Source organism: Misgurnus anguillicaudatus, chromosome 9, assembly GCF_027580225.2.
Source record: "Misgurnus anguillicaudatus chromosome 9, ASM2758022v2, whole genome shotgun sequence".
NCBI lineage: Eukaryota > Metazoa > Chordata > Actinopteri > Cypriniformes > Cobitidae > Misgurnus > Misgurnus anguillicaudatus.
In genome coordinates this window covers 12,739,945-12,767,286 of record NC_073345.2, presented here as the reverse complement: position 1 = coordinate 12,767,286, position 27,342 = coordinate 12,739,945, and the positions used below count along the sequence as shown (strand labels likewise).

The 27,342-nt window shown below is 38.6% G+C and overlaps 1 protein-coding gene and 1 long non-coding RNA gene across 5 annotated transcripts in view; one reads left to right on the top strand and one right to left on the bottom strand.

Annotated features, from left to right (window-relative positions):
* dacha (dachshund a) overlaps positions 1–27,342 on the bottom strand; it is a 186,496-nt gene that overhangs the window by 29,216 nt on the left and 129,938 nt on the right. For 2 of the 4 annotated variants that reach the window (XM_055179699.2, XM_055179698.2), the window contains exons 4-7: positions 16,451–16,603; positions 15,670–15,842; positions 14,758–14,893; positions 12,586–12,660 (exon numbers count right to left, since the gene is read on the bottom strand). In XM_055179699.2, the coding sequence (XP_055035674.2) occupies positions 12,586–12,660; positions 14,758–14,893; positions 15,670–15,842; positions 16,451–16,603 (537 nt within the window). The remainder of the gene's footprint in view (positions 1–12,585; positions 12,661–14,757; positions 14,894–15,669; positions 15,843–16,450; positions 16,604–27,342) is intronic. The other 2 variants (XM_055179701.2, XM_055179700.2) reach the window with 1 other exon arrangement.
* Positions 1–27,342, top strand: part of LOC129423433 (uncharacterized) — a 215,608-nt gene that overhangs the window by 61,824 nt on the left and 126,442 nt on the right. The gene's annotated exons all lie outside the window — the stretch shown is intronic.

Sequence of the window (27,342 nt, the reverse complement as noted above, 5' to 3'; positions counted from 1 at the left end):
TAGGGACAGCTCTCAGGTGAAACAAATTCTGTATGTTATGTACAAAGTAAATACTATACATATAGAATAGCATTTGGCATTTTATAGCACCCAGTGGCAGATTTAGGAATTTGCCATGATAGCTTATAGTAAGCAAGAAAGCTTACAGGAACCTGTTTTGTGATATACAAATTTGAAAAATAACTTTGCAAGACTTGGGAAATTGAGACCTATGCAGACATCTATACTTTATTTTTATGACCATGCCTCGTTCCTGGTGGTTTACATTGTCTTTTGTCGCGTTGCATTACAGTGTAGAAGCGGTGTAAGGTCAAATCATAACTTAGAAATTCGATCATGACATAAATTTGAAAGAAGGACATAATGGTCCTCTGTATTTTTCTCGGGTGCATTAGGTCCCCCAAACTGGCAAAAATGTAAAGGAGTCCAGAATTAAAGAATTTGCGCTTTGTAACACTCGTTTGTGATTGGCTAAATGTTAGTTCACTCAAATCTAAGTAACGAATCAGAGAACACGGTTGAAAATTTCGGCACTGCTAAAAAAAAGTGCGGTGGACAGAATTACCTTTTTCTAAAAGTACGACTGCTACGCAGCATTACTTATTTACTTATTTGAATAAAACCTAACACTAATGTTCCAGACAATGTTACGTGGAAATAACGTCTGAATTAAAGAGCACCTATTACGTTGCTAAAAACAACGTTATGTATTTGGTGTAAAACAATGTGTTTGTGTGGTTTATAGTTAAAAAACACAAACTGTACATTATTGTTGCTCCTCTATGCCTTGCCTCCCTGAAACGCGTTGATTTGGTAAAAGCTTACTGTTCTGAAAGGCGCAGTGTCCTCTGATTTGTCAGCTAACCACTTGACGCTCTAGATGAAAATGTGACGCTCCTTACCGTATTTGGAAGATTAGCTCCCAATGCAATGCTGACAGGAGTTGATATCGTCTTTACAACCTGATCAATACGAGCCGAATCTGATCCAGAAAATGCAGATCCAAGCTAATCGATCTGGGATTTGTACCTTTGCATATCGTTAACATGTACTAAAACACACTTACACACCAAAGGTGTGAAAATGTAAAATCGTAAATCGGATAATAGATGCTCTTTAAGTAAAGTATTTCGTAACATTAAATTTTTTGATTTTACGGAATCATTTGTAACATTGTTGTAAAGTGTTTTGTAAAGTTAAAAGAAATCAATTCCAACTCGGATTTGGGATATTTACCACCTCAATCCAGAATTAATGTTATTAAGTAGTATAAGTATCAAACCAATGTGTATCATTGTCTGTAAGATACAGACTAAAGACTCGTGAGAGAGGAGCATCAAAGTTTGATTTCAATCATTTGTTTCTTTGTCACGTCTATCAATATTAAAGATATTAAGGAAGTAGATCTTTGAACCTGTAAGAAACCATCTAGCAACCACATAGCATCATCCTAGGATGGGGGTGGCACCTTTTGCTCGGCTAAGCAGCACACACACATTAAAACTTTCTAGCTGAACTTACAGTAATGACGTGAAACCTCCTTAATTTTGTTGGCTCGCCACCCGCCATAACAAAAGTTTAACCAAGCACGCAAACTTCCTACCACCAAACCACAAGCGATATTAACACCAAAGTCGATGGAAGCAATATAACACAGAAGTCGTTCCGTATCACCTCTTAATTTCGCTCTTCAACTTCAAATAATTCTCAGGGGTTACACTTCCAAAAAACCTGAGGTCCACGGGGCCCCCGATTCATTGGCTCGCATTATAACAAGCTACATTAAAACCAGGCCCCGAAAAGGAAATGCTTTGCTCGAGCTCATTAAGTGCTTTGTGCAAAGGAGCAATGTTAGTTAGCTAACCCCCACGATACACACACATATACACAGAAAAGATGAAAGCAGGACAATAAAAAGCCAAAGCAGTAATAGGTTGGATGTGGAAGTGAACGAGGGGGTATTAGTGTATATTACATTTTAACAGCCATATGCAGACTAGAGCGTAGAGTAACGTTCTGGCTGCTCTGGAAGATGTAATGTAAATGCTGGCATGTAAACGAAAGAAATAGTCCTGTCTGAAGGGTGCAGTCGGAGCTATTAAAGTGCCACCGCATTGATCTTTGGCCTATTAGACTCGGATATTCTGCATTTAGACGAGCGCACTAGTTTGAGTGAATGCATAACCACAGCGATGGTGCATCTGAATGCAATCACATTTACGGCTCTTATTCAGAAACCAACCGTATGTCCGCACTATACATTTTGCAAGACTAAGTTGCAGAGTAGTACTTCAAGATTATGGGGAGTGCATCTTCAGTATAGTCAGGCTAAAACTGCCTAAATGTGAAATTCAGGCCAAAACGGCCGAATGGAGTGTTCAAGCGGCAATGAGGCAATTCATAAAGTGATTCATTTTCAATAAGGGTTGATTATTTGAGAAACTAAGCAGAGTTACGCAATTGCATTTTGAGTTTGAACGTTGTTTGAACAGTGCTAAATGTGTTGTTGATTTAATGCTAATCTATGCTTTACCTTTAAACTTTAATCTTAAAGGAGTAGTCAATTTTTCAAAAATCCAGATAATTTACTTACCAACATGTCATCCAAAATGTTGATGTCTTTCTTTGTTCAGTCGAGAAGAAATTATGTTTTTGAGGATTTTTCTCATTTTAATGGACTTTAATGGACCCCAACACTTAACACTTAACTAAACACTTAACAGTTTTTTCAACTGAGTTTCAAAGGACTCTAAACGATTTCAAACGAGGCATAAGGGTATTTTGACAATAAAAATAAAAATATGCACTTTTAAACTAAAACTTCTCTTCTATCTCCGGTCTTGTGATGCGCCAGCGCAACCTCAGGCAATACAGTACGTCATCATGTCAAGAGGTCACGGATGATGTATGCAAAACTACACCCCAGTGTTTACAAGTGTGGAGAAAGAGGACCGTTCCGACGTTGTTGTATGTCGAATAATACTAATTAATGTCAGTTTATTTTTTAAAATGGTCCGCAAATGTGCGTTTCATATTTGTAACACGTGACCTTTCGACGTCATTACGAAATTACGTGAGGTCGCACTGGCGCATCACAGGACCGGAAATAGACGAGAAGTTGTGGTTTAAAAGTGCATTTTTTAATTTTTATTGTCAAACATGACAATCGTTTTGCTAGATAAGACCCTTATGCCTCGTTTGGGATTGTTTATAGTCCTTTAAAACTCCGTTGAAAAAACTGTTAAGTGTTTAGTTAAGTGTTAAGTGTTGGGGTCCATTAAAGTCCATTAAAATGAGAAAAATCCTGGAATGTTTTCCTCAAAAAACATAATTTCTTCTCGACTGAACAAAGAAAGACATCAACAGGATGACATGGTGGTGAATAATATATCTGGATTTTTTTTTTTAAGAAAATTGACTAATCCTTTAAGGAGATGGTCCATCTCATTTCCCCCCAAAAAAACACTCAAGTTGATAATCGTGATGTAAAATATCTTAATAAACTGACTTTAAAAAAAGATTTTTGTCATAGTTGATAGCTTTGCACCTTATTTTTATTTGTCAGATTTTTGTTATTTTTATTGACACAGGTACAGTGCAACAGAGAAAGTCAGGTTTGGTAATAAAAGCACCTCGGTCCTAAAGTGTCTGTGAGCTAACCGCTAGGCCATGGCTCCGACAAAACCCACAAGATTTAAAGATCCACAAACTTTAACAAATTTTGCAAACATTAAAAGCAAAGAACAAACAGAACTAATCTGGTCGCGTTCACACTTATTTCTGACACGCAAGGGGCTGCAAGAGAGGGCAATTTAAATGAACAAATACACCTGCAAATAAACAAGAAAGTAAACAAACTAGAAAAGAGGCCAGGCTGCGTTTTCTTGACACTCCAGCCGTGAGTCTAATGAATATGTGTACATGAAATGAGGCTTAATGAGCGATTCCTTCTCCCCCAATTAACGTGTGAAGAGCAGTAGGAGGAATATTAAATGAGAGGAATAGTAGGTCAACGCCGCAGCCCTTAACCTGAGCACAGGAGGAATGGACCTGCGAGATGAACGCGTCTCCGGGGACACGATGAGAACCGGAGACGCCAGCGAGAAAGTTTATTGCGTGCAGTCTGAAGTACTTTTATTTCTTTATTAAGAACCGCTAACCGCCCTGCGGACTTCCTCTGTTTTCATGAGATGGGCGATTAAAGATCTGAGTATAGTTTACCTTAAAAACCAATCAAATGTTATGTTTATTGTATACAGTACTGTGCAAAAGTCTTAGGCAAGCGGGCTACCATTAGATTTGTTGTTTTTGCAATGGTATAGTGATCATATATAATTATTTCTCAGTCTCTTTATTAGAATACAACCAGAAAATACAGGAAATGTGTATGTAGTATTAAAAACTGTATAAAGCTGAAGTGTCAAGTTTTAAGGTAAACTCCCCTTTCACTTGAGCAATAGCAGGCAGCTGCAGGATCTCTTAAACATAAATGAAATTAAATCCTATAATTTCTAATTCTAATTGTATGACTTTAGGACTTTAGTTTCCTCAAAAAAGCTCAAGATGTGTTTGGTGCCAAGAGAGGTCACACTAAATACTGACTGATGCCTGAAGAAGACATTTAGTTCTGAAAATTGTTTTGTTTTTAATTTTGTGTACATATTTCCTGTATTTTCTGTATGTATCTTTAAAAAGAGTGAAAAATAAATATGGATGGACAGTAAAACTTTACTAAAACAACAAAGCTGGTGATGATGGCCTAACTGTGGGTTTACACCAGATGCGAGTTCAACGATTTGTCCCAGTAGATTACATACATAGTCAATGCAAAAACGTGATCAGGCGCGTCCTTGCGTGGGGTGATGCAAATGATGCGATATGGGCGGCGTGTTTGCCGTGAAAACATGCAAAAATTCGCATGACACGAAGTTAAATCTCGCGAGTAATCTAGAGCGAGTAACACGATGTCCCGCATTTGGTGTGTACTTGGCATAAGACGCTTGCATAGCACTGTATATGCATTCTTTAAACAGATATACTGTACATTAAGCAGGTATTAAAATCAGCTTTTTCTATTAAGAAAATAAATTGAAAATATTGAGGACGAGTTTTTACAAATTTTTGTCTATTAAAAGCACTACTACTGTAGCACTTTCTCTTTATTTAATATTATATTACCAAACTATGGGAACTACAGAGCCGTGCGTGCACACCTCCACGCGAAATGAGGTCTCGCGCACCCAAAATGCATGACCGCCCACTCCGCTTTGGTTACTTTCAATAGCAGGGGACTTTTTTCGGGCACTGCAAATATATCTTTGCGCTTCCTGCAGCCATGTTACAGCAGCAAACTCCTTGATTTTTATGCCAGAATGAGAGTATAGTTGCTAGCCATATCTGTCTAGAAAATTGCAACCCTCAATTCTCCGTCGGTCTCAGCACACGATGCAACCACAGAAAAGTCAAGTTTTAAAAAGGAAAAATATTGAAAATCTTTGGATATTTTAGCGTGATGCTAATGGTCTAATCAGATTCAATGGATTGTGCTAAGCTATGCTAAAAAAAAGTGATACCGCCAGACCCGGAGATCAGCTGAATGGATTCCAAAACGGTAAAAATCAAATGTTTAACTCTAAGGGAGCTGGAAAATGAGTATATTTTCAAATAAAGTGGAGTGTCCCTTTAAAGAGTCCTAAATGGGCTGAAGTCATATGAAGTCAAACCAACATTTTTGGACTCATAAATCATTATAAATCATCATTACACTCTCAAAAAGGACCAAAAATGGTCACTGGGGCAGTAGCCTTTAGAAAGTCCTAATATGTACCATTATACAGTACAGACATGTATACATTTGGTTCCTCTGAGGTACTAATATGACCTCTTTGTACTTTTTGAAAAGATGCTGCCCTGGTAACAACTGGGGAAAAATTTTCTTACAATGTATAAGCTTACAGTTGTAAATCACTGTTTAGGTAATTAGTTTTGCTCACTGATTGTTTATATATTTGCTCTATATTTTTTTTAAAGTAAAAGGTTTAAAATACACAAAAATCAATGCAAAACTAGAACCGTGATAAATGCCTTGCTGTCTCTATTATATTTTCGTGACTTAATTCTGTAGCTTGCTTGTAAATCTTTTCTTATTATCTGTACAAGAATCTCTGAGAGCCTTCAAGCGACTTCAAATGTGTCGATGACACCGGAGACCTCACAAGCCTGTGAGACAAAAATCTGTTCTTCCCTCAGAACCAGAGCAGAACACAAGCACCTGTCCTTACCCCTCACATCCTCTATAACTTCATACTGTGTATGTGTGTGTGAAAAGAGAGATAGAGAGATGCACCACGCTTTCATTTATCACTTGTGTTCTCGTCCAAAAATGTCGCGTTTGTGGGGTGACTTTCAGCCGCACTAACCTTGCCCCAAATTGCCAACTGTAACAGTTTACTTTCTCTTCTCAGCATTCCATTGATTTTCCTCGGTTAATATCTGTTCTTCATCTTTAACACGGAGAAACGCCGCGTGCCTCGAGCAGAACCTCAAACCCTCCAGGAGGAGAGCTCTCGAGGGCCGCCGGGGCCCAGCGAAGGGTCTTGGTTTAATTAAACCATCACAAATGCGCTTACAACAGCAATCAACCTAATGATCAAAAAGGGTCTTCAAAGCCTGCCGATGGTCCCCTCTGCACATATCCGAAGGAGGAGCTTGCAAATAAACAAACAAGAATGAAGATTAAAAATACGAAGCTTGTAAAGTTGAGCGCTTGCGGTTCGAGGGCTTGGTGCGCGGCAAAGCGCTTGTTTCTTTCCATCAGTCTCCTTTACGTTTGTTGTGATTTATTTACCAGCACGCTTATCTCAAAGGACGAAACAATGGCGCACATTTCTATCAGAAATCATTACAGGCCATTTCAAATCATTTCCGCGCAGCTAATTTCATAATGGCGGAGGAAAACATTGATTGTAACCAGATGCCACGTATCGGCCCTGTGGAAAACTGGACAAAGCAATTACGCAGCACAAACTGTCGGCCTGCCCGCGCGCGCACACACGCATACACATACGTACACTTCTACAAAGTGCTTTTATAGCCAAAGTGCTCCACATCAGGTTAGGCCAAATACATTAGCACATTATCATACAATACATACAATATAGACTCTAAACCGGACTTTATGAACGACTAGATTTCAAAATGCAAGAGAAGTGTTTTTAGCTTATCGAATGTTTGTTACATTTGCTGGACAAAGAGATTGAATAAAAATGATAAAACATTATTTACTGAAGGTTTCTGTGTAATATACACCGAAATGCAATCCAACATCCGAAAGTTGTTCATAAAACCTTTTGTAGACGTTTTCAAGGCAGATATAGCCTGCTTGAAAGATTAATGCTACAACAGTTCGCATATTAACCAAAGCTACACAAAATCATATCAGAATTTGCTCTTTAATATAAGAAAGGAGAGACCTCGCCTGCAGTGAGAGAGCAGCTCATGTTGGCATTCAAGCAGTCCTGAGTGAAAGAGAGAACGAGGTAAAGAGAGAGAGAGAGAGAGAGAGAGTGATTTATGGAGAGTTAAAGATGGGGTTCACTCGCCCAAGTCCCACAGAAACACAGTGCTGCTGGCCCCGGGCTTCACCATTCATCACCACGTACCGCCACGTCACTTTGTTTATCATCACCGTTACACACACAGGCCAAACAGTGTTTAAAATTCAATGGTCCTTTCGCGAGAATCCGGAAAAATGCGCCTCAGGTCGTCTGCGTCTGTGAGTGTCTCTTTTTTCAGAAAGATTAGTAGATTGTGTGACTGATTTTAAATGAGCCAAATTGAGTGATGTTACCAAAACGTAAGTGTTAAATTTTACATTGGATAAAAGCATTTGCCAAATTCAAAGTGACCTACAGTGCATTACAAGATTTTATCAATATGTACGTTCCCTGGGATCGAACCCACAACCTTTGCTACTATTGCAATGCTCTAACAATGAGCTACACAAAACCTAAAAGCATAACATATCTTTCACAGTCATGGATGGTACACCAAATCATAGTTTGTTGGGGAGATGCATGCTGTTTTTATACAAATAGTCTTATGATTTTAACCTGACAGCTAAAATCCCATTCAGTTAGAAAGAATCAACATCGAACGAAGAGGAGCCATGTCTGTAAACCAGAACATCATTAGCTGAAACCAAATAAATAAATGGTGTGAACACAACCAACAAAGATGCAGGCCTCGACTCATTCCCAAATTCTATATGGAGAAATATTTAACATTTCTTCAATAAATAATGGCTTACACAGAATAACCATGAGAAAGTAACTGGGTTTCCATCCAAAGGTGAAGCGAATAAAAATAAATTAATAGAAAAACAAACAAATGCGAATTAGGTGCGTTTCCATCAAGTTGTTTCGAGCGAATGATGGTGGTATTGGTAACCAACAGTAAATAAAACAAGGCACGCTTAAAAAAAAGGGACAGGACTGCATAAAGTCACGATGGAGCAAATGATTAATTTATAATCAGTGTAGCTTGTAATTGTCACACTGAATGCTGTGCAAAGAAGAGGAAATGTAGCATGTTTGATGCATGCACTATTAGCAAGGGCATTAAGACGACATCATCTGCATATATGGTAAAGGCAACAACAGCGAAAAACAGCTAGACGGTCAGTCCCGTGGGCTTAATGTTCCCTATGTCAGAATTTATTCGCCAAATGCGTTTCCATCTCCCATTTTTCGCATTCGGGTGATTCTCACGAAATCCAGATTTAGAAGGTGTCCAGCATCAGAATTTTTAAAAAGCCCTTGAAGCCAATTTTTTTTTTTGCACAAATAAGATTAAGGTCTGAACTTACTATAACAATTATTTTTAGAGGATTTAAATATTTTCCTATAGAATTATTTACGTTTTTTAGATTATCATTATCAAAAATTATCATTACTGCAACATGATACATTAAATATATGCATTTACAAACTCATGTTTCGGTAATGAGAACTAAAGGGTTGTCTAGGTATTATGACAAACAAAATTTCTACTTTTATCTGAGAGAAAATAAGAACTGCTTACATGGTAGCCATCTTGAGTGTCACATTCAATTATGTCCCTTCCAACAAATTTTTGTTTTTTTAAATGTTAGTTCCTTGAGGGCTTAAACAATGATTGAAAATTGTTGCTGAGGATGAGAAAATTGGTCTTGGACACATTTAAATTCCTTATTATTTTCTCTACATTTACCAATAATCACCAAATACCACATGTTTTTTTTACTGTAAATGTTTATGGTGCACTGAAGCCTTTTATTTTTCAGATTTTTTTAATTAATATTAATAAATATTTCCATGTCAGAGAACCCAAATTCAGTCATGGAGATGTTGCGGTAATGAAAATTTTCCTCTTAAATGTGGAAAAAACAACAAAATTGGTTTGTATGATGTCATTTGAAATCATGTGCAAAATAGTACACGAAGAGATGTTTGTATGCTTCTTATTTTGATAGCATTTACTTTTTTTATCAAAATGTTTCATGACACCTCATAGTTCTAATTTCACGAGAATCACCCATGCACTCTTTTTTAAGTATCGCATAAAAAACAAGTGATGGAAATGCTAAATTTCAAATAAAAATTCGCAAAAAAGTTTTTAGGCTCACTTAAAGTGGTTTTTAATTTTTGCGAATTTTTATTTGAAATTTAGCATTTCCATCACTTGTTTTTTATGCGATACTTCAAAAATCGCATAAAATCATGGTGATGGAAACATGGCTAATGAGACGTGACTCAGAAGTGACTCTTGCGTTTTAGGTATATGAAACAATACACTAAATTACTAAAATTCTAGGTTATTTTCTGCCTAGCATTGGATCAAAAAGGGAAAAACACAGAAGTTGGGTTAAATTAACCCTGAAATGTTTATATTGGATCCAACAATGGGTTAAAAATAACACAGCATTTTTTTTACAGAATATTTATTTTTGCATATTTAATTGCATAACAATGCCCTAACATCATATAACAAACTTTCATCTTGATAATAAAAAATGTTTTTAAAAAAATTAATTGTGTTGTGTTGGCATCTACTGCTCTTAAAGGGTAGACACAGCTTAAAATACACACTGAAAAAAATTCTGTGTTGTACTTTTTTAAGTTTCTTTACTAGTGAGGTTGCTATAAATTATAAAAATAAAGTTGAATTAGCTTAAGTTATTTCTACTTTATTTTTATAATTTATAGCAACTCATAACTAAACTTGAAAATGTAAATGCAACAAGGATGCAGTTGTACTTTTTTAAGTTTCTTTACTAGTGAGGAGTTGCTATAAATTATAAAAATAAAGTTGAATTAGCTTAAGTTATTTCTACTTTATTTTTATAATTTATAGCAACTCATAACTAAACTTGAAAATGTAAATGCAACAAGGATGCAGATTACAGTGCAGGAATAAAGAAGGAAAAATTTAATAAATAGGCACTGAATAGACTCGTGTCCACTAACAAGAATCGAACCAAACAGAAGAGAATTCCTAACACAATTGTACAGTATATCATTGAAGTAAACTAGAGCAGTTATATTTGATATAAGCATAGTCAATCTTTACTAAGTAAATCCTCTCAGGTGTTTAGAGAGCCTTCTGCTCTTTACACAGTCTGCTATGTGTGTGTGTGTGTGTGTGTGTGTGTGTGTGTGTGTGTGTGTGTGTGTGTGTGTGTGTGTGTGTGTGTGTGTGTGTGTGTGTGCGTGCGCACGTGCGTGCATGTGTGTTGATGCTGAGCTTGAAAAGATATGGAGAAAGCAGTGATATGTAGTGAACTTGGTTAAAGGCGGGGTGCATGATCTCTAAAAGCCAATGTTGACATTTGAAACACCTAAACAAACGCGCCCCTACCCCAATAGAATCTGGACCTTCTTTTGATAGACCCACCCCACAAATACGCAACCCAGGCAATGATGTCGGTTAGTAGACACGCCCCTTACTGCTGATTGGCTACAAGTGTGTTTTGGTACTTGGCCCGACTCCCTTTTCCAAAGTGTTTTTCAAAAATCATGCACCCTGCCTTTAAGGTTAAATGGCCTTTTTAGTCTAATAAAATGTTAGTTTGTGGTTTGTGTTCCTTGTTACACACTTAGGACCACCAACTATAAACATATAATGCTACTGTATATAAAGAGCCGCCACAACCATAAAAAATGAGCTAATGATATTAACCGAATGCTCTCAGCACATATTTTATGTTCATCAAATACTTTCATTTTAAATCTGCGTAATCCCGGCTTTAGGTCATTCTGGAAATTAGAATTGGAGATTTTTGCATGCACTAAAAGGGTTTTACAGTGGTAAAATGTCAATGAAATGATTAAAGTGACATTTGTAAAAATAAGGCATTTCAATTACTAACTAATAACCTTTTCATTGCAATTAAAGTAAAACTAAACATAAGAGCCTGATAAAAATGCTAATTTACAAAAAACCGTCAGACACACTTAGAGGGTTTTGCATACTGTATATTTTTCAAGTTCCTACATTACAAATTATTTAAGAATATTGAGTATCTGCTTACACAAACTAAAGGTTAGAACAATGGAAGAAAACATTGTGTGTGTGTGTGTGTGTGTGTGTGCGTGCGTGGTCATTGACCTACAGTAAATCTATGCTTTTTGCCTCTAAGTACAGCTTTCTTCTCTCAACCCTGCATTAAATGCGATGGGCTGCACTTCCGAGCAAAGGAGCAGATTGCGGTATTCACGCATGTGTGTTTGGGGTGGATCCTTTTCCAGACGTATTAATAAAATATGGTCGGAGGCCAGGTGCACATTGAATCTCTTTAAGAGAGCCCGTGGGGCATCTTTGCATCGTCTCCTCCCAGCAGCTCTGTGTGTGTGATGTGCGTTACGGGCCGCCACCTGCTGTACCAACACGCGCGCATTCACACCTGAACAGAATACGCAAGTTATGCTCCAGAAACGATGCCCACACACACTACGACATCCATCCAAGATTACAACCTGCACACCTGCGTGTCTTTATACGTTGGCATAACGGGAAAAAACATTTTCTAAAAATGATGAATTATGTACTTAGCTGCTCTAACGCTCATAGTACACAAGCACATACAGTATACCCCGTGCAGTAAATATTATACTTCATACATGTTCGGTTAAGCTCCTAATTAAGTCATTAATTAAATGAGAAGTGTTCTGACGCTGATATAGTGCCAGTCTGAGCCAACAAGAGTGTAAATTTAACTAACAAGCTTCGACCCGCATTAAAACGTCTCTGTTGCGCACTTTTCATCATAGGCCTACTCAACAGTGTTAAACCAACACAGACTAGAAATCGGCTGCAATTTATGACACCTTTCCTAAAAAAATCACATTTTGGATTTGATCAGGCAACAAACAATCATTGCATTTTGTATTCTGTCTTTAACATCACACTGCCTAGCCCCGCCCACAGGGAAATATCATTGGTTCAAAATATTTCCCCACTGCTTGCTGTTTGTGTATTGAACATTAAACATGAATCTTTTTATAATGCAATGCAGTGAGTAATAAAGTTTCAAACAAAGACACTGACCTTTTTCTTTAAGGATTTTCTTCATATTGATGCCCGTGTCTCGTTCTGGCAGTTCTCCATCGGTCGGGTTCAGAACTGCATACATGTGTTTAAAGAGAATACATGCATGAATAAATAAGCCTGTTTGTGCATTATATTTTTTTATTTCAAATTAACAAATTTAAGTTTGTGAATATGTAATAAATTGTGACCCTGTCTGTGAAATTCAGGTTAAAGTCTCATAAAATAATTTTGAGATTAAGAGCATCAAAGTTTGATTTCACATTGATTTCAATCCTTCCTCAGTCAGTATTAAAGATATGAAGGTTATATTTTCACTGAATTTTCTTTACATTGTGTAGGATGATTTGACGTAGGATTTGCACATGCAGGGTCACAATTGTAGCAAAAAAATCATGTGGAATGAAAAGGTTCAGTGTGCAGTTACTTTGTCAGCATAACCAAATAAAATTGTGAGCTGTTTCCTAAATACTCTGCTTGTCTAATATCGCATCCCATACGATTAAATCGTTTGTCCATTTCACCAAATACGACCAATAGATGCGTTTACTAAATTAGCGCCTCTACCGGCAGCAGGTGAAACTTAATATATTAGGGTATAAAATTATATTTTGGAGTATAATTTTGCTATGATGACGTACTGGAAAAGATTTTCAATTTAAACAATCAGGATTAAATGTACTTTAATACACATTACACTATTCAGGCATTTATGGCAAATAACGTACCCATTTATTAAGTATAAGATATAAACAGCATACAAAACAGTCACAACTTTTTCAAAATGTACTTGACATATTACAAGTGTACCGAGGTCAAATGATCGATCTATTTGAAGAAAAGATGAAAAAGTGATGACAATCCACTGTAAATATCAGATCTGGTGATTCATCTGCCGCCAGAAGAAGCGATAATACGTCATCTATGATTATGAAAAGTCATTGGCTCTCGTGTGTCTCATGACCGATTGCATGGGCATGATCATTACGTTAGCTAAGAATGTGAAGCGCTATTGGCTCTTGGCTCTTGACTACGTCATGCTGGTTAATGTTTGAATGAGATCTGACTGTGCGTTTTGACTGTGCGAGTTCTTCATAAAGAGTAATCGTATGGCTTCAGTTCGCAAGGTTTGCAACGTGAATGGTTTGTAATACTTTTATACTGTTATATACCTGTGTCTTGCGTGTTCTGTTTTATATGGTTGAGAAGTGGGTGTAGGGTAAGGGTGAGGGTGGGGTTAGATGCTCCAAAATATCTTTAAAACCATAAATGTTTATGAAACCGTTTCTACATTTACAAATTAATAAAATTAAATGTGTCTAATCTGATGTATAAAACCTTAAAACGTAACAACAGGTTGTATAAGCTACTGCCGCTAGAGGACACTAATCCTTAATACGTTACTTTACGTCGTAATGAGGTGCTTGAACAAACGACCTATGAGGTCTTTATTTTTGGAGGACAGTCTCGTTTGTGGACCCTGGTGGTTTCTGGGGGAATTGCAGGGGGTTTGTGAGTTAATAAAAAAATTCTTCAATTATAATTACATTATAGTGTAAATAATAATTTGAAAATAAAATCTATAACACTAACAAAATATATATATATTATTTGTTTTATCTGCATGTCATGTGACCATAACACAACACTAGATATATCATATACACACACACACACACACACACACACACACACACACTATATATATATCGCAACAATAACTCAGGCACAATAATTAGATACGTTTTACAGTATTATCCAATAAAAATTACCAGGTGAAGGTCCAATAACAGGTAATAATAACAATAACTATGAGAAATACTACTGATAAAAACTTTAAAATGGATGAAAAATATATGTTTTCTAAAGTTAAACATGGAAATGTGCTATTAAATTATTGAAATATTAATTTAAGGGGGTACTTCAAGTAAAAAATTTCGGTCAAGGGGGTTTGGCTGACAAAAAAGTTTAAAAACCCCTGTACTAGGCCAATGTTGCAATGTTGAGGGGAAGGTTGGATGGTGTTAACACTTTTTGGGTATTCAACATAAAATGGATGACTAATAGTTACATCCGCTTGTATGAAAAATGACACACTTTCTCTTTAAATTCAAAATCTTCACATGGCATTGAAAGATGTGTTTTGTGTTTATGAAGTGTGTGTTTACTGACCCAGGCGTTCAGGGCTCTGTGTGTGTGGGTTCGGGGAGCTGGACACACTGCTGCTGGGGTGTGATGAGGGCTGTGATCCGGGACGAGGGCCTTCCTCCAGAGATGGGGTAGGAGATGGACTGTCCTGAACACACTCCTGACACATACACACACACGTATTCGCATTTATTACAGCCAGATTTACACAGCACCTCAGATCTGTTAACAAATAAACCTGCAAATCTATTCAAATAAAAAAGACTCTGATCTCCAGAGCTATAAATGATCTCTAAGCAATAAAAAATTCTGTACATATAAACGTGCATCATGTAAAGATTAGCATGGTTTGGTATCAGAACTGAAGCTATTGCTTTAGAAATTATGTTTTGAATTCATATTGTACACACACATGTAAGTGATTATATATATATAAAAGTGTCCTTGAGTGAGTGAGTGAATGTGTGTGTGTGTGTATATATATATATATATTGTATGCCCCGAGCCATTTCTGCGTCTCACGAATCTCACGAGCGTCTGCCTCGCGCTGTAAATTAACTCACATTTACGCTCTCTCTTCTCAAGGGGGACATGGTGGAAAGATAACAGATAGTGTTGACTTTAAACTCGGCATCTAATATTCCCTAACACCCGCTCCGCGCGGACCCAACACAGAACATTTATTCTTTTATTTCTCCTCCGAGTATTTCAAATCAAACTCTCTCTTGTAGAAATTAAGATGCTTTGGTATACAGCTCCCTCACAGATGTTAACCGGCTCGCTGTTTGAGGCGCACTGTGGCACTGCGCACGTGTTTAAAAGGAGCTGACTGTGGGTAAAAGAGGGAGTCGTAATGAAGTGTAGTGAAAGTGTCGCGTGTGCCGCCTTCTGCCCTGGATTGAGGTTTTCTATCAAAACTTTGTCACCAGGCGTTACCTTGATGACAGACGCTCCTGCTCTGGAAAGGGGGCTGTGCATCTGAGCGGCCGCTGCCATGTTGGCGATGGTGTTCAGGTGGTTCATCTGGTTCATCGCCATGGCAACGGAGGCAGGCGGCAGACTGACGGGCAGCAGGGGGTGGGGCATCATCATAAACGGCAGGTCAAGCCCTGAGAAAGAGAGAGAGAGAGAGAGAGAGAGAGAGACTTGTCTTTATATGGATTTTAGGTACTTTGTAGTTTATCTATTGTAGTGTATCTTTTTAACTCCTTTATTATTGGATGTTAACATGAAATTATATTAGCGTTTGCTGCTATTTGAAAAAATTTCTCGCGTTTATCAGTGCATGTTTATCTAACTTAGTCTACATTTATTTGTTTTAACTTAACATGACCAAATTGTAATAACTTTGTCACATTGCTGATGTAGCCATGGTCATATGAGCGAGGAAGAGTAATACTATATCATATAATATATAATGATATCATACCTTATTTATCATGATCTAATTAAATTACAAAGAATAAAAACAAGCCCCGCCCTACATGGTTTCCCATTTGATATTCCAGGTCGCAATACAAAAGTTTAATACTTTAAACAAAATACATGAAATGTGTCATTGAAAACAAAAAAATATGAGATCAGCCGAAAACAAGACCCTGTGAATGAAAGAATGACTAACGTGACATTTGTAGCTGATCAATGAAACCGAGCCGAATCAATACACCTGGATCTGGTGATGAAGTGAATGAGTGAAGATGATGAATGAATGACTCACGGTTAGCCAGAAGATGACTCTGCTGTAGGGAGGAGAGATGAGACCCTGACAGGCCGTGCTGAGCGGAGAGCCCGGCGTGAGCCAGACCGTGCTGAGCTCCGGAGGAGGGGGGGGACTGGAGTTTCTCTTTATCCCAGGAAGACTCACTACCGCCTGGGGACAGCAGACACATAGAGAGGGAGGAGTAAGCCTGATGAATAGTCTTCTAGTTTGTTGCCACATAGACTTACTGTAGAATATGGATCGATAACATATCTCCTTTGCTCTTAAAATAAGAGCAATTATGATTTACATTGAAGACATATTTCAAAAACACGTCCTAGTTCATTCCGACCTTATATAGAAACTAAGCTGGGAAATGGTCATTTATACTTTGTCATGTAATGACATAACATCCATAAGCACACTGATATGCGATCACTCCCGTTTGAATATCAACACTTATGCAGTATTCAACAAGTTAGCCCACCCTGATAAACATCACTGGCGTGAACTACGCTGAAGTTAGCCAATAAGGTGATTTCTAGAATGGTCATTATAAGTAAAGTCTACTGGAAACGTTACAAAGTGAGAAAGATAGGGGACTTGGGACTGGTCCATGTGGTACCTCATATTTGATCCTGCACCCCCATGAACCTTTAGCACTAACTCCTGTACAAAATCCTATCCCAAAATTCTCTGCTGCATTTAATGGTTAACTCCTCTGCCAATCACTCAGAGCTCATCCCAGAGCAGGTGACATCTGGGAATTAATCGCTGGAATGAAATGCAGCAGAAAAGCTCATTGCCGTGAAACAACTTAAGTTGAATTAGTTGAGAGAAGAGGGAGGCAAGAGTGAAAGAATGCAAAGCGGAGGAGAGGAAATCATTGTCTAATTCTGCCTAATAAGCAACGGAGGTCCTACGAGTGATCTGGCAGATGGTGTTTTTGCAACAGATTGCAGTGAGTGATTCTTTTAATAATAATACGAATTAAAATCTCTCTCTGCAAAATGCGGGGGTGCTGTTCATCGGGGAGTCATTTGAATGAGCGGGAAAAACAGTCTGATAAAGTAATGGCTGTGCCCAAACACCTGAGGCCGAGCGGGAGCGTACACACATGTTTGGGTGAGAGATGCGGTGGATGGCTGATGAAACACAAAGCCATGGAATTATTGATATCGGATATCGATAAACAGTCCATGATGTGAACAGTATTCTGTAGTATATGTGTATTTGTAGTTTTTGTTTCATAAATATTTTTTACTAATATCTGTACAGTTGTATTCTAATGCAGACTTTCACATTCATTAAAACAAATACTGTAAAGGAACGATTTTTAATGAGAGTAAGTGTGGCATTTTCCTCACGTACAATTCGTAAAATTCAGCTTCAACAGTTTAAAAAGTTTCTAGCACAATTTTAATCTAAAGTTAAAAGCTGTTTTGACTGCAAATCAACCATCGGCGCATTTAATTGCCCACGGGTAACTCGCATGTAAGCGTAAGACTGCCGGTGGCATCATTAAATGGTCGTCGTAATGTTGGCACGGCGAAGAAATGAGCAAATCTCCCCACTTCTATATCACTGTCTCTCTGTTTTATTATACATCCCATAACTCTCCGGGTTTGACCTCTGTGACAGGCTAACTGCAGTGGAAGTCGAATGTCTGTGTGACTGTGAAAATGTGTGTACGCTTGCAGTATATCAGAGCGAGCACCGGGCTGAACCATCTACGGCTCTGGTGCTGATGGCCCATTTGGGTTCAGTCCAAGAGCTCCTCTAGTGTTGGCTGCTGAAGTAATTAGCCTAAAAGAGATGCCAGCCAGCAGAGATAGAGGAAGAGTAAGCAAGCATAAGAGATGGAGAGCGTCTGCGTTTCTGCATCATATCCAGCTGTCGCTCATGCTCTGAGAATGTGTCCATCACAGCAACGCTCCTTAACCACACGCTGACAGAGCTAGTTAACTGCGTTCTTCCATAAAGTTCGGCAAATTCATGACACGCATGTATGGGTTCGTACGCAGATATGTTATTATCCGCATAACAAACTTTGGGCTAACATGGTTGATCAGTAAGTAGATTTTCTTTTATTTAATTGCATTTTTTTGTTTCTAATTCAGTCTGGCAGCATTCGAGATCTGCCAGTACTGATCAATACATTTTTATGGTATCATTCTTCGCTTAAGCTTCTCATCATATTGCAGGTTATGAGGTAAACTAAAAGCTATTTTCATTTCAAAAGGGGAGGAGCCAATCAATATGTCCCGCCCTAACTTGTTGTAACCTGCTTCAGTAAAAATTGTCCGAAAACGACAAGTGTCCAATTTTGTGCCACATAGTGTTATGAAATCTTTACAGCTTAATGCATTTGAATGTATAAATATCCTCATACCCCCAGAATAGGGTGTAGAGGTTACACAATGTGTGGACGACAAAGACTGTCCTCCTCACTGTTTTTGGCCTATCAGAGCCACCATCTGCCATCTACGCCCACCTTCACCTGCACCATCCCACTACTCACCGCCTGGAGACTCAAGTACACACGTGCATGTGAATAATATAATGTTGGCCAGAACATTAGCATTGAGGTCAAACGTGTGGTGTCCTAAAAGGGCCATGGCAAAACAAAGCGTAAAGTATTGCACAAACAACATAATAAAACAAGCGTACGCTAGCTTTGATCATTGAAATATACACAAATATCCTAGCATTTCTTTGGGTGGGTCATTACTTTCTGTGGCTTGAGATTCATCTCTCGGCCGTTTTGTTTGGGCCCGTGATGGGTTTGGGGTCTCCGGGCCTCTGCTTGAGCGGTCGCATGTGTTTATGACGGCCCTGTCTGTGTGTGGCGGGGTAAACAGTGTGTGTATGTTTATGCCTTCAGAAGTCTCTTTTGTCAGTAAAACGTCAGGAAGTGTGAGCGAGTGTTTACCCCATCCCAAACACCCCGGCTAAATGGCTCGCTCTCACATGCTTAAAGCCATAGTTTATCTAAATATGAAAATGTTCTTATAATTTACTCTTTTCATGTCATCCCAGATTCTTTCTTATGTTAAACATATACAGATAATTTGATATTAAATGCTGTCGTGTAATCTTCTTGCAGTATATGGAGGTCAACATGGTCAAGCTCCATAACACACATGATGATTACATCACTAACATAAACCAAATGATTTCTGTTGGTTAATAAACGTTTCCTGAAGCGAAGCGCATACCTATTCATATTTTGACCATTTTAAGCAATCAATTTGTCACACATCCATGGCATCCACATACAGACTAGTATGGCAAGTTTAAATATGGCAGCACTAAATGTCATAGGTGGTTAGGGTTAGGTGGGTTAGGGTTAGGTTAGGTGTTGAAACGGATGGAACTGATGTTATCGGTTTTAGCTTGATATTAACCTAATTGTAGCTAACCCAGAAAAGCATATCACCAAAATGCCATGGTCATGGGTTTGAATCCCAGGAAACATGTGAATATATACAACTGCAATATAAGCCACAAATGCCAAATGCATAAACACTAATAAATGATATAAAAAGTCATTTATGTTAAGATCTGCATGGCAACAAAAATCATGACCGTTGCTTTGGTTTCAACACGTCTATTTAAAACTAAAAATACAATGTGACGCATGCATGTATTCATTAATGCTGTAATGCCAGCAAACCTTACAGTCACACAAACACACACACACGCAGAAATTGTCCGGGAGCGCATTAACAGCTTGTAGCGGGTACGGGCAGAGGACGGCACGCTGGCACTCTGTTTGTCATATTTCTTGTGGGCCTTGCCATCTGCCGGGGTGGCATTTTCATGGCTGTTTACCCTGACTCCCGCCAAGGAATCATCTGCCACCGCATAATGCAGCCCGCAAAAAAGAGGGGGGATTAAGTTGGTAATGCAACTGAGACTATTGCTAATTTGGTGTAATTGGGAAGAAATGAAGATAAATGAGGGCGAGAGAAGGAGAGGCAATCAGTACGGCAGGCAGTACAGCTGTGCTTTTGGCCAAACTAAGACACCCTCCAGCCCCCCACCACGTCACCCGCGCTCAACAAGGTGCATGCAAATTTAGGCTAATGACAAATACGCTGGGCTAACATTCAGAGTAGGTTATCCGCCCTACTGTTCATCTCACTTTACAAAATGACACTCTAACCCAATAGTTTAACCAAAAATAAAATAAAAACTCATAATTTACTCTCCTCTAATTTACTCTCTTCGTGTATATGAAACTATACATTTGTGAGAGAAAACAAAGATTTTGAGATTATTTAGTGATCCAAATGTGTATCCATGGAAACATTAGCGTATAGATAGTTTCATTGGATGCACGTGTGGTGACGCAATAAGCGTCTGGTCCGAACTTTACTTCCGGTTTTAGTTTTTTTAATGGTCTGACTAGTTGCTAAAATGAACTTTTGAACAAATACCTCGTTGAAAATAACAAATGTGTTGGTTTCCTAGGTAATCTACATGTTGTTTATTTTGCTTGTTATATAAATAAACTATGTTTAAAGTGCTTTGCTGTTATTTATTCTTAGCAGAGTTAACCGGAAGTTACGTGTTGACCACGAAAGCCCCTTGTTTATGTTGTTACTGCTGAAACCGTCTATAAATTTAAATATGGCTGCGTTTACGTCAACTCTCGTTGGTTCTCGCATTTTCCGTTGGTAGGCCTCACATGTGTTTTTCATCACAACATATCAATGACTAAATAAGCTTAAAATTATGAATTATTTTCTCTCACAAACGTAACATTTTGCTTCAAAATACATGTTAACCCACTTGAGTCAATTGGACTTAAAGGGACACTCCACTTTTTTTGAAAATATGCTCATTTTCCAGCACCCCAGAGGGTTAAACATTTGATTCTTAGCGTTTTGGAATCCATTCAGCCGATCTCCGGGTCTGGTGGTACCACTTTTAGCATAGCTTAGCATAATCTATTGAATCTGATTAGACCATTAGCATCGCACTCAAAAATGACCAAAGATTTTCGATATTTTTCCTATTTAAAATTTGACTCTTCTGTAGTTACATTGTGTACTAAGACTGACGGAAAATTAAAAGTTGCGATTTTTTTAGGCAGATATGGCTAGGCACTATACTCTCATTCTGGATTAATAATGAAGGACTTTGCTGTTGTAACATGGCTGCAGCAGGCGCAGTGATATTACGCAGCGCCTGAAAGTAGTCCCCTTGGTAACTTTCAATAGCAGGGGACTATTTTTGGGCACTGCGCAATATCATTAAAGTGGAGTGTCCCTTTAAAACTGACCCAAATCACCACTCCATTGTCTTTATTCTTCACAACCCATATCCAGATTTTTTTAGAAAGCGTTGTTGATGTTTTTTACTATGGGAGTGAATACATTTAGTCTACTTTAACTCTTTTGCCGCCATTGACGAGATAACTCGTCAATTAAGAGAAAACGCTTCCCTGCCAATGACGAGAATTTCCGGCTTTCCGCAATACCGCTATTATCTACCAGGTGGCGCACTTCCGCAACTTATACAACCTGAAGTAGCGCCTCACAGAAAGAAAAAGAACTCCGTGTATGTTTTAAAGATCGCTCTGCATCTGATCTCTATCAAAAGTCCTTCACAAAAATTGAATTATCTCCAATTTTTGCTAAAAATTGCGTGTTTTTGAAGAAACCTACCCATATTTGAAAGGTGATAAAAAGAGAACTAATGTAGGTAGGATGAAATTTTTTTTTTTAAAGCAGAGGGTTGGTTCTTTCATTTGATATATTGTTTGTTTATATATTTAAAGTAGAACATTTTCTGGAACGCATTAAACTTTTGTGAAAATCATGAAAAATGCTGCCGCTGGCTGGCAACTTTTTTTTTAAACGCTGGTAAAAGTAACTTAAAAGTAACGTGAGCATTACTTTCCATGATAAGTAACTAATTAACGCAATTAGTTACTTTTTTGGGGAGTAACTTATTATTGTAATGCATTACTTTTAAAAGTAACTTTCCCCAACACTGATGAACTAACATTTCTTGTATAATATTCTTGATCAACATAGTCACCATATATCGCTCAATGGTATGAATGCATGATACACTGTTGACCAGACTGGTTTGTCTGATTCAATTCTGATATATAAATCAGGAATTTGCATTCTGGTTGATATCTCTAGTGTTTTAATCTTAGAATAAATGTGCACCTGGCTTCAACACCTGAAGAGATTTTATTTAGAAAGCGCTGCAACAACACAGCTGATATACGTACAGTCTTTAAGGCCTGGAGGAACATTTTGTTTGTGTGTAATCCTGTGGTTAAGACTTGCTTTACAGTGTTGACAGTGATATCTATGACTGCGTGTTTTAAGGTTACCTGACTGAATGTGACATGTTTTAGATGCCCGCTGAGCTCTCTATATTCCTCTACATTGTGCCAGATGCCCCTCTGGCTGCCCTTCTCACAGATGTCTCCCCGTCCCACACCCTGACACACCTCACACACACCACAGACCTTTCAAGACGACAGCCTTCTCGGATATACATCAACCATGTGTACTGTATGACGCTTGCATGTACAGTATGACTATGTGAATCAGTCTGTGAAAGCCAAGATAAAATCCAGATACACTAGTTGATTCATCTCTAGAAAATAGAGGATTGAAGTATATGTTGAACCACTGCATGTGTATGCGTATGAGTGCATCACGTCGGAGTCGCTCTCATGCCAACTACCTTGAAATCCATTACGGACACATTTCCTACTGTAATCAAGCATGCTATGATGTTTCTGGAAAGCACTTTGACAAGTCAACCCTAAACATGCTCCTGTTTCATGTTGCAACTAATGCAATACACCGCATCTAATCATTCACATCCAGCCCAGGCCAGTTGGACAGATTTTGCGCAGAGCAACTGTAAATCTCATTACGTGGAGGGACTCGGTCGTAAACGGCTCTGTATTAGAGATGTTGTGATGACTAAGACACAAAAGCACGGACGTCTTTGGGTTTATGAAAACACCCCCGCACCGAGCCCCACAGGAGGGCGAGAGGCTTCGAGTTTAGGGTGCAAAAAAATCTATTTACACAGAATAACAAAGAAGTAATAATCACGGAGAGAGATCGAGGGGGGAAACATATCAATTTTAAGTCATTAATTCCCTCCCAGAACAATGAGAGAGCAATCCACACGAGACCCGACGTAAAAGTGTTTGAATTGAAAGTGAAAATGATTAAAGAGCTCTTTTAATGAAGTGTTAATTGCTGTGAGAAGCAGGATGGAGTTGGAAGAGATTAACAGCTTTGACAGGAGTGAAAGACACGACACATTTCTATACGCATGCAATCTGAACGTTGTACAGTAAACAGTGTAGCGGATCGGGCCACAAATCCCAGGACACTCATTCAATAACACGCTGTGTACTTTTTCTGTATAACACAAAGTTTTTCTTTTTGGAAAAATGTACAGCAGATGCTGCATACTCACAGAAATGTGTTTGTTTTCATTTGTTTACACTAAATCTAACGTTGTTGAATCTGGATTGTACTAAATGATCGTGCACATGCCTTGGGCACACTTGCCTATTCAAGACTAATGTATAACATTTCTGTTACTCTGAAATAAGTTAAAACTTATTGTTGGGGTCATTTAGTTGTTCAAATTTATAAAAGAAAATATGCTAAAAATAATTCAGTCTAACCAAAACTTACAGGGTGCAGATTTAGTGTGCCATACAGTACATCAAGTCATTTTTTTTAGCAGATGCTTGTGTCCAAAGCGACTTACAAATGAGTTTAACAATAGTAACAATTAGAACAACACAAGAACAGCAATACAAGTCCACTAGAACCATCAAGTCTAACACAGTATACATAGCCAAGGGCTTAAATTTATTTTTTTATAAAAGATAAAGCAAAGATAAAGATAGAAAAATAGAAAACGATATTAAGCTCTGTATTAGTAAGTGAGGAGTTGGCAGAAGAGATGGGTTTTTAGCCGATTCTTAAAGGGGACATTTCACAAGACCTTTTTAAGATGTCGAATAAGTCTTTGGTGTCCCCAGAGTACATATGTGAAGTTTTAGTTCAAAATAGCATATAGATAATTTATTATAACATGTTAAAATTGACACTTTGTAGGTGTGTGCAAAAAAGTGTGTCCTTTTAAATGCAAATGAGTTGATCTCTGCACTAAATGGCAGTGCTGTGGTTGGATAGTGCAGATTAAGGGGCCGTTATTATCCCCTTCTGACATCACAAGGGGAGCCAAATTTCAATGAGCTATTTTTTCACAGTCTTGCAGAGAATGGTTTACCAAAATTAAGTTACTGGGTTGATCTTTATCACATTTTCTACATTAATAGAACCACTGGGGACCCAATTATAGCACTTAAACATGGAAAATTCAGATTTTCATCATATGTCCCCTTGAAAGACGGCTACAGAATCAGCAGATCGTGTCGCAACCGGCAGATCATTCCACAGATGTGGAACAGATCCAGAGAATGTACGGGATAGTGATATCTCCTTGTTTGGGATGGCACCAAAAGCTGTTGCTTTGTGGCAAAGCGCAGAGATCTAGTAGGTACATAAGTCTGTATAAGCAAGGTAAGGGGGTGACCCAGTGGTAGTTTTAAAGGCCAGGAGCAGAGCTTTGAATTTGATGCAGGCTTCTATAGGAAGATAGTGTAACTTGACAAAGAGAGGAGTAAAGTGCGCTCTCTTTGGCTCATTGAAGACTACCATTCTAGATCATTTGTAGGGGTTTAGTTGTGCAGGCTGGAAGTCCAGCCATTAGCGTATTGCAATGGTCCAGTCTGTACAGGACAAGAGCCTGGACTAGGACTTGTGTGGCATGCAGTAGGACAGTGCTTCCCAATCCTGGTCCTCAAGCATACCCTCCCAGAAAGTTTTACTTGTCTTCTTATTTAACACACCTGATTTAACTCATCAGCTTGTTAGGGAGACGTGTTTACCATTTTGGAAGAAACCTGATAAGTCGAATCAGGTGTTTTAAATAAGGAAACATCTAAAACTTTCTGGGAGGGGATGCTCGAGGACCAGGATTGGGAAGCACTGCAATAGGAGAACTGGCCCTCCCGGCCAAGCCTGGTTTATCACAAAGTTTATTCTTGCTTGGTAAGAGACTGCTTACATTACTTAAGCTTAGTTTAGTGTTTTATCAATTCTGTTAATATAACTTTTCTTGTAATGGCCTGGCTAAAATCTTAAAGATGTCACTGTTGCAGTTTTGTAGGTCTGTGGTTCTTTGGTGCACTTAATGATTTTGCGTTTTTCCAGCATCTATGGCTGTATTCATAGTGAAAACTGGTTAGTCCATACACAATCTCCAATTGTATCTCCAATTCACCTAACTTGCATGTTTTAGCCTGTGGGAGGAAACCGGAGTACCCGGAGTAAACCCACGCTGACACATAGAGAACATGCACACAGAAAGGCCACCTGATCTAGCCGGGGCTCGAACCAGAGATTCTTGCTGTGAAGCAACATTGCTACCCACTAAGCCATGGTGCTGCCCCTGGTGGTCTTTGTGTGTACTAAATTTAAGTGTGAATGTATTGATCCTAATTAGTGTGTAAAAACAGAAAAAGATTGAATGCACATATGTAGTATGTGGATATGCACAGTTAATGAGAAACATACGTTTTAGCAAAAGGCAAAATAAAATGGAAGTCTTGATAAAAAACACATTTAAAACCCATTTTTTGTGCTTTACTGTTTTCTACATAAAATCATCATACACAAAATGTAAAAGTATAACATTGATATCTTTAATATTGACTGAGTAAGGTTATGTCAAAGATTGAAATCAATGTAAAAACTGAACTTTGATGCTCCTCATCTCATTATTAGATTGAGATTATAGTCACAAATAAAAAAGACTGCAACCTTAATATCTAGGTGAGTTTCTGGTTCTCTCCGCTTTGGTAAATAAGTTGCAATTCTGTCCGGAGCCTGTCAGTTATGAATGTCATATTTATACCTCCACCTCCATCTGAATATTCAACGTCTCATCTGCCTCGGTAACCGAGTCATTGTGTTTCTCCTGGGTCTTTTGTGCTGCATAAGATGGCACACTCTTTCACTTACTCTTATCACAGACACACATTAATAGCCATCAGAGAACTGTTCTCTTTGAACGGTTTACGGCGACTAGCCTTTGATCATAAGTAGTGCGCGCTTCAGAGAAAGCCTGAAAAGATGTCTCTTTGATATCGTCCTGCGTTTACATATCAATGAGCGACGCCGAAGATGGGGGCCCAGGCGACTCTCGTATACCACGCTTTTGGAGAAACGTGGCTTAGGAGGAAAAATAACAACAATACGACCGTGTCCGGCAAGACCGGTAAATGCATACATTTGTTCGACAATTTCGTAGATGGGCCGAGCCGCCGGCCTCTCCTGGAAGCTTGAGTTCGTCAAGTGTTTATTCTCGACAGGCCGCGGCTTGCTCGCCTGTTTTGTGTGTGTGCAGGGAGAGCCCCACGTCTTTATGGACTTTCATTAGACGTCATTTTGAGGCTCATTTAAAATCGATCCCCCCTCGAACCCTCGCCGGCTCCGGTGTCGGCCGGATGAAAAATGAGGCGGGGCGCTGGGGCTCCGGGCAGCCCCTCGTCCGTCCTGCTTGGCCCAGTCCGTTAATACAGCATCATCTGGTCGAACGGACGGGCAATTCCCACATCTCATTACCGACAGGAACTGTGGGTCATTACGCGGGATGGATTCCCATTAGCTCAACCGGGGGTTTGAGACTAAATACAGGAGCTTTGGACACATACTCACAAGGACTTTGTTACATACTCCTCAGTCACTCTCAACCTGTTCACACACTTCTTCACGGTGTGAGAATTACTTGGTTGGAGGACTTCAGGTAGACAGCAGAATCCTATAAGTCGAATATCT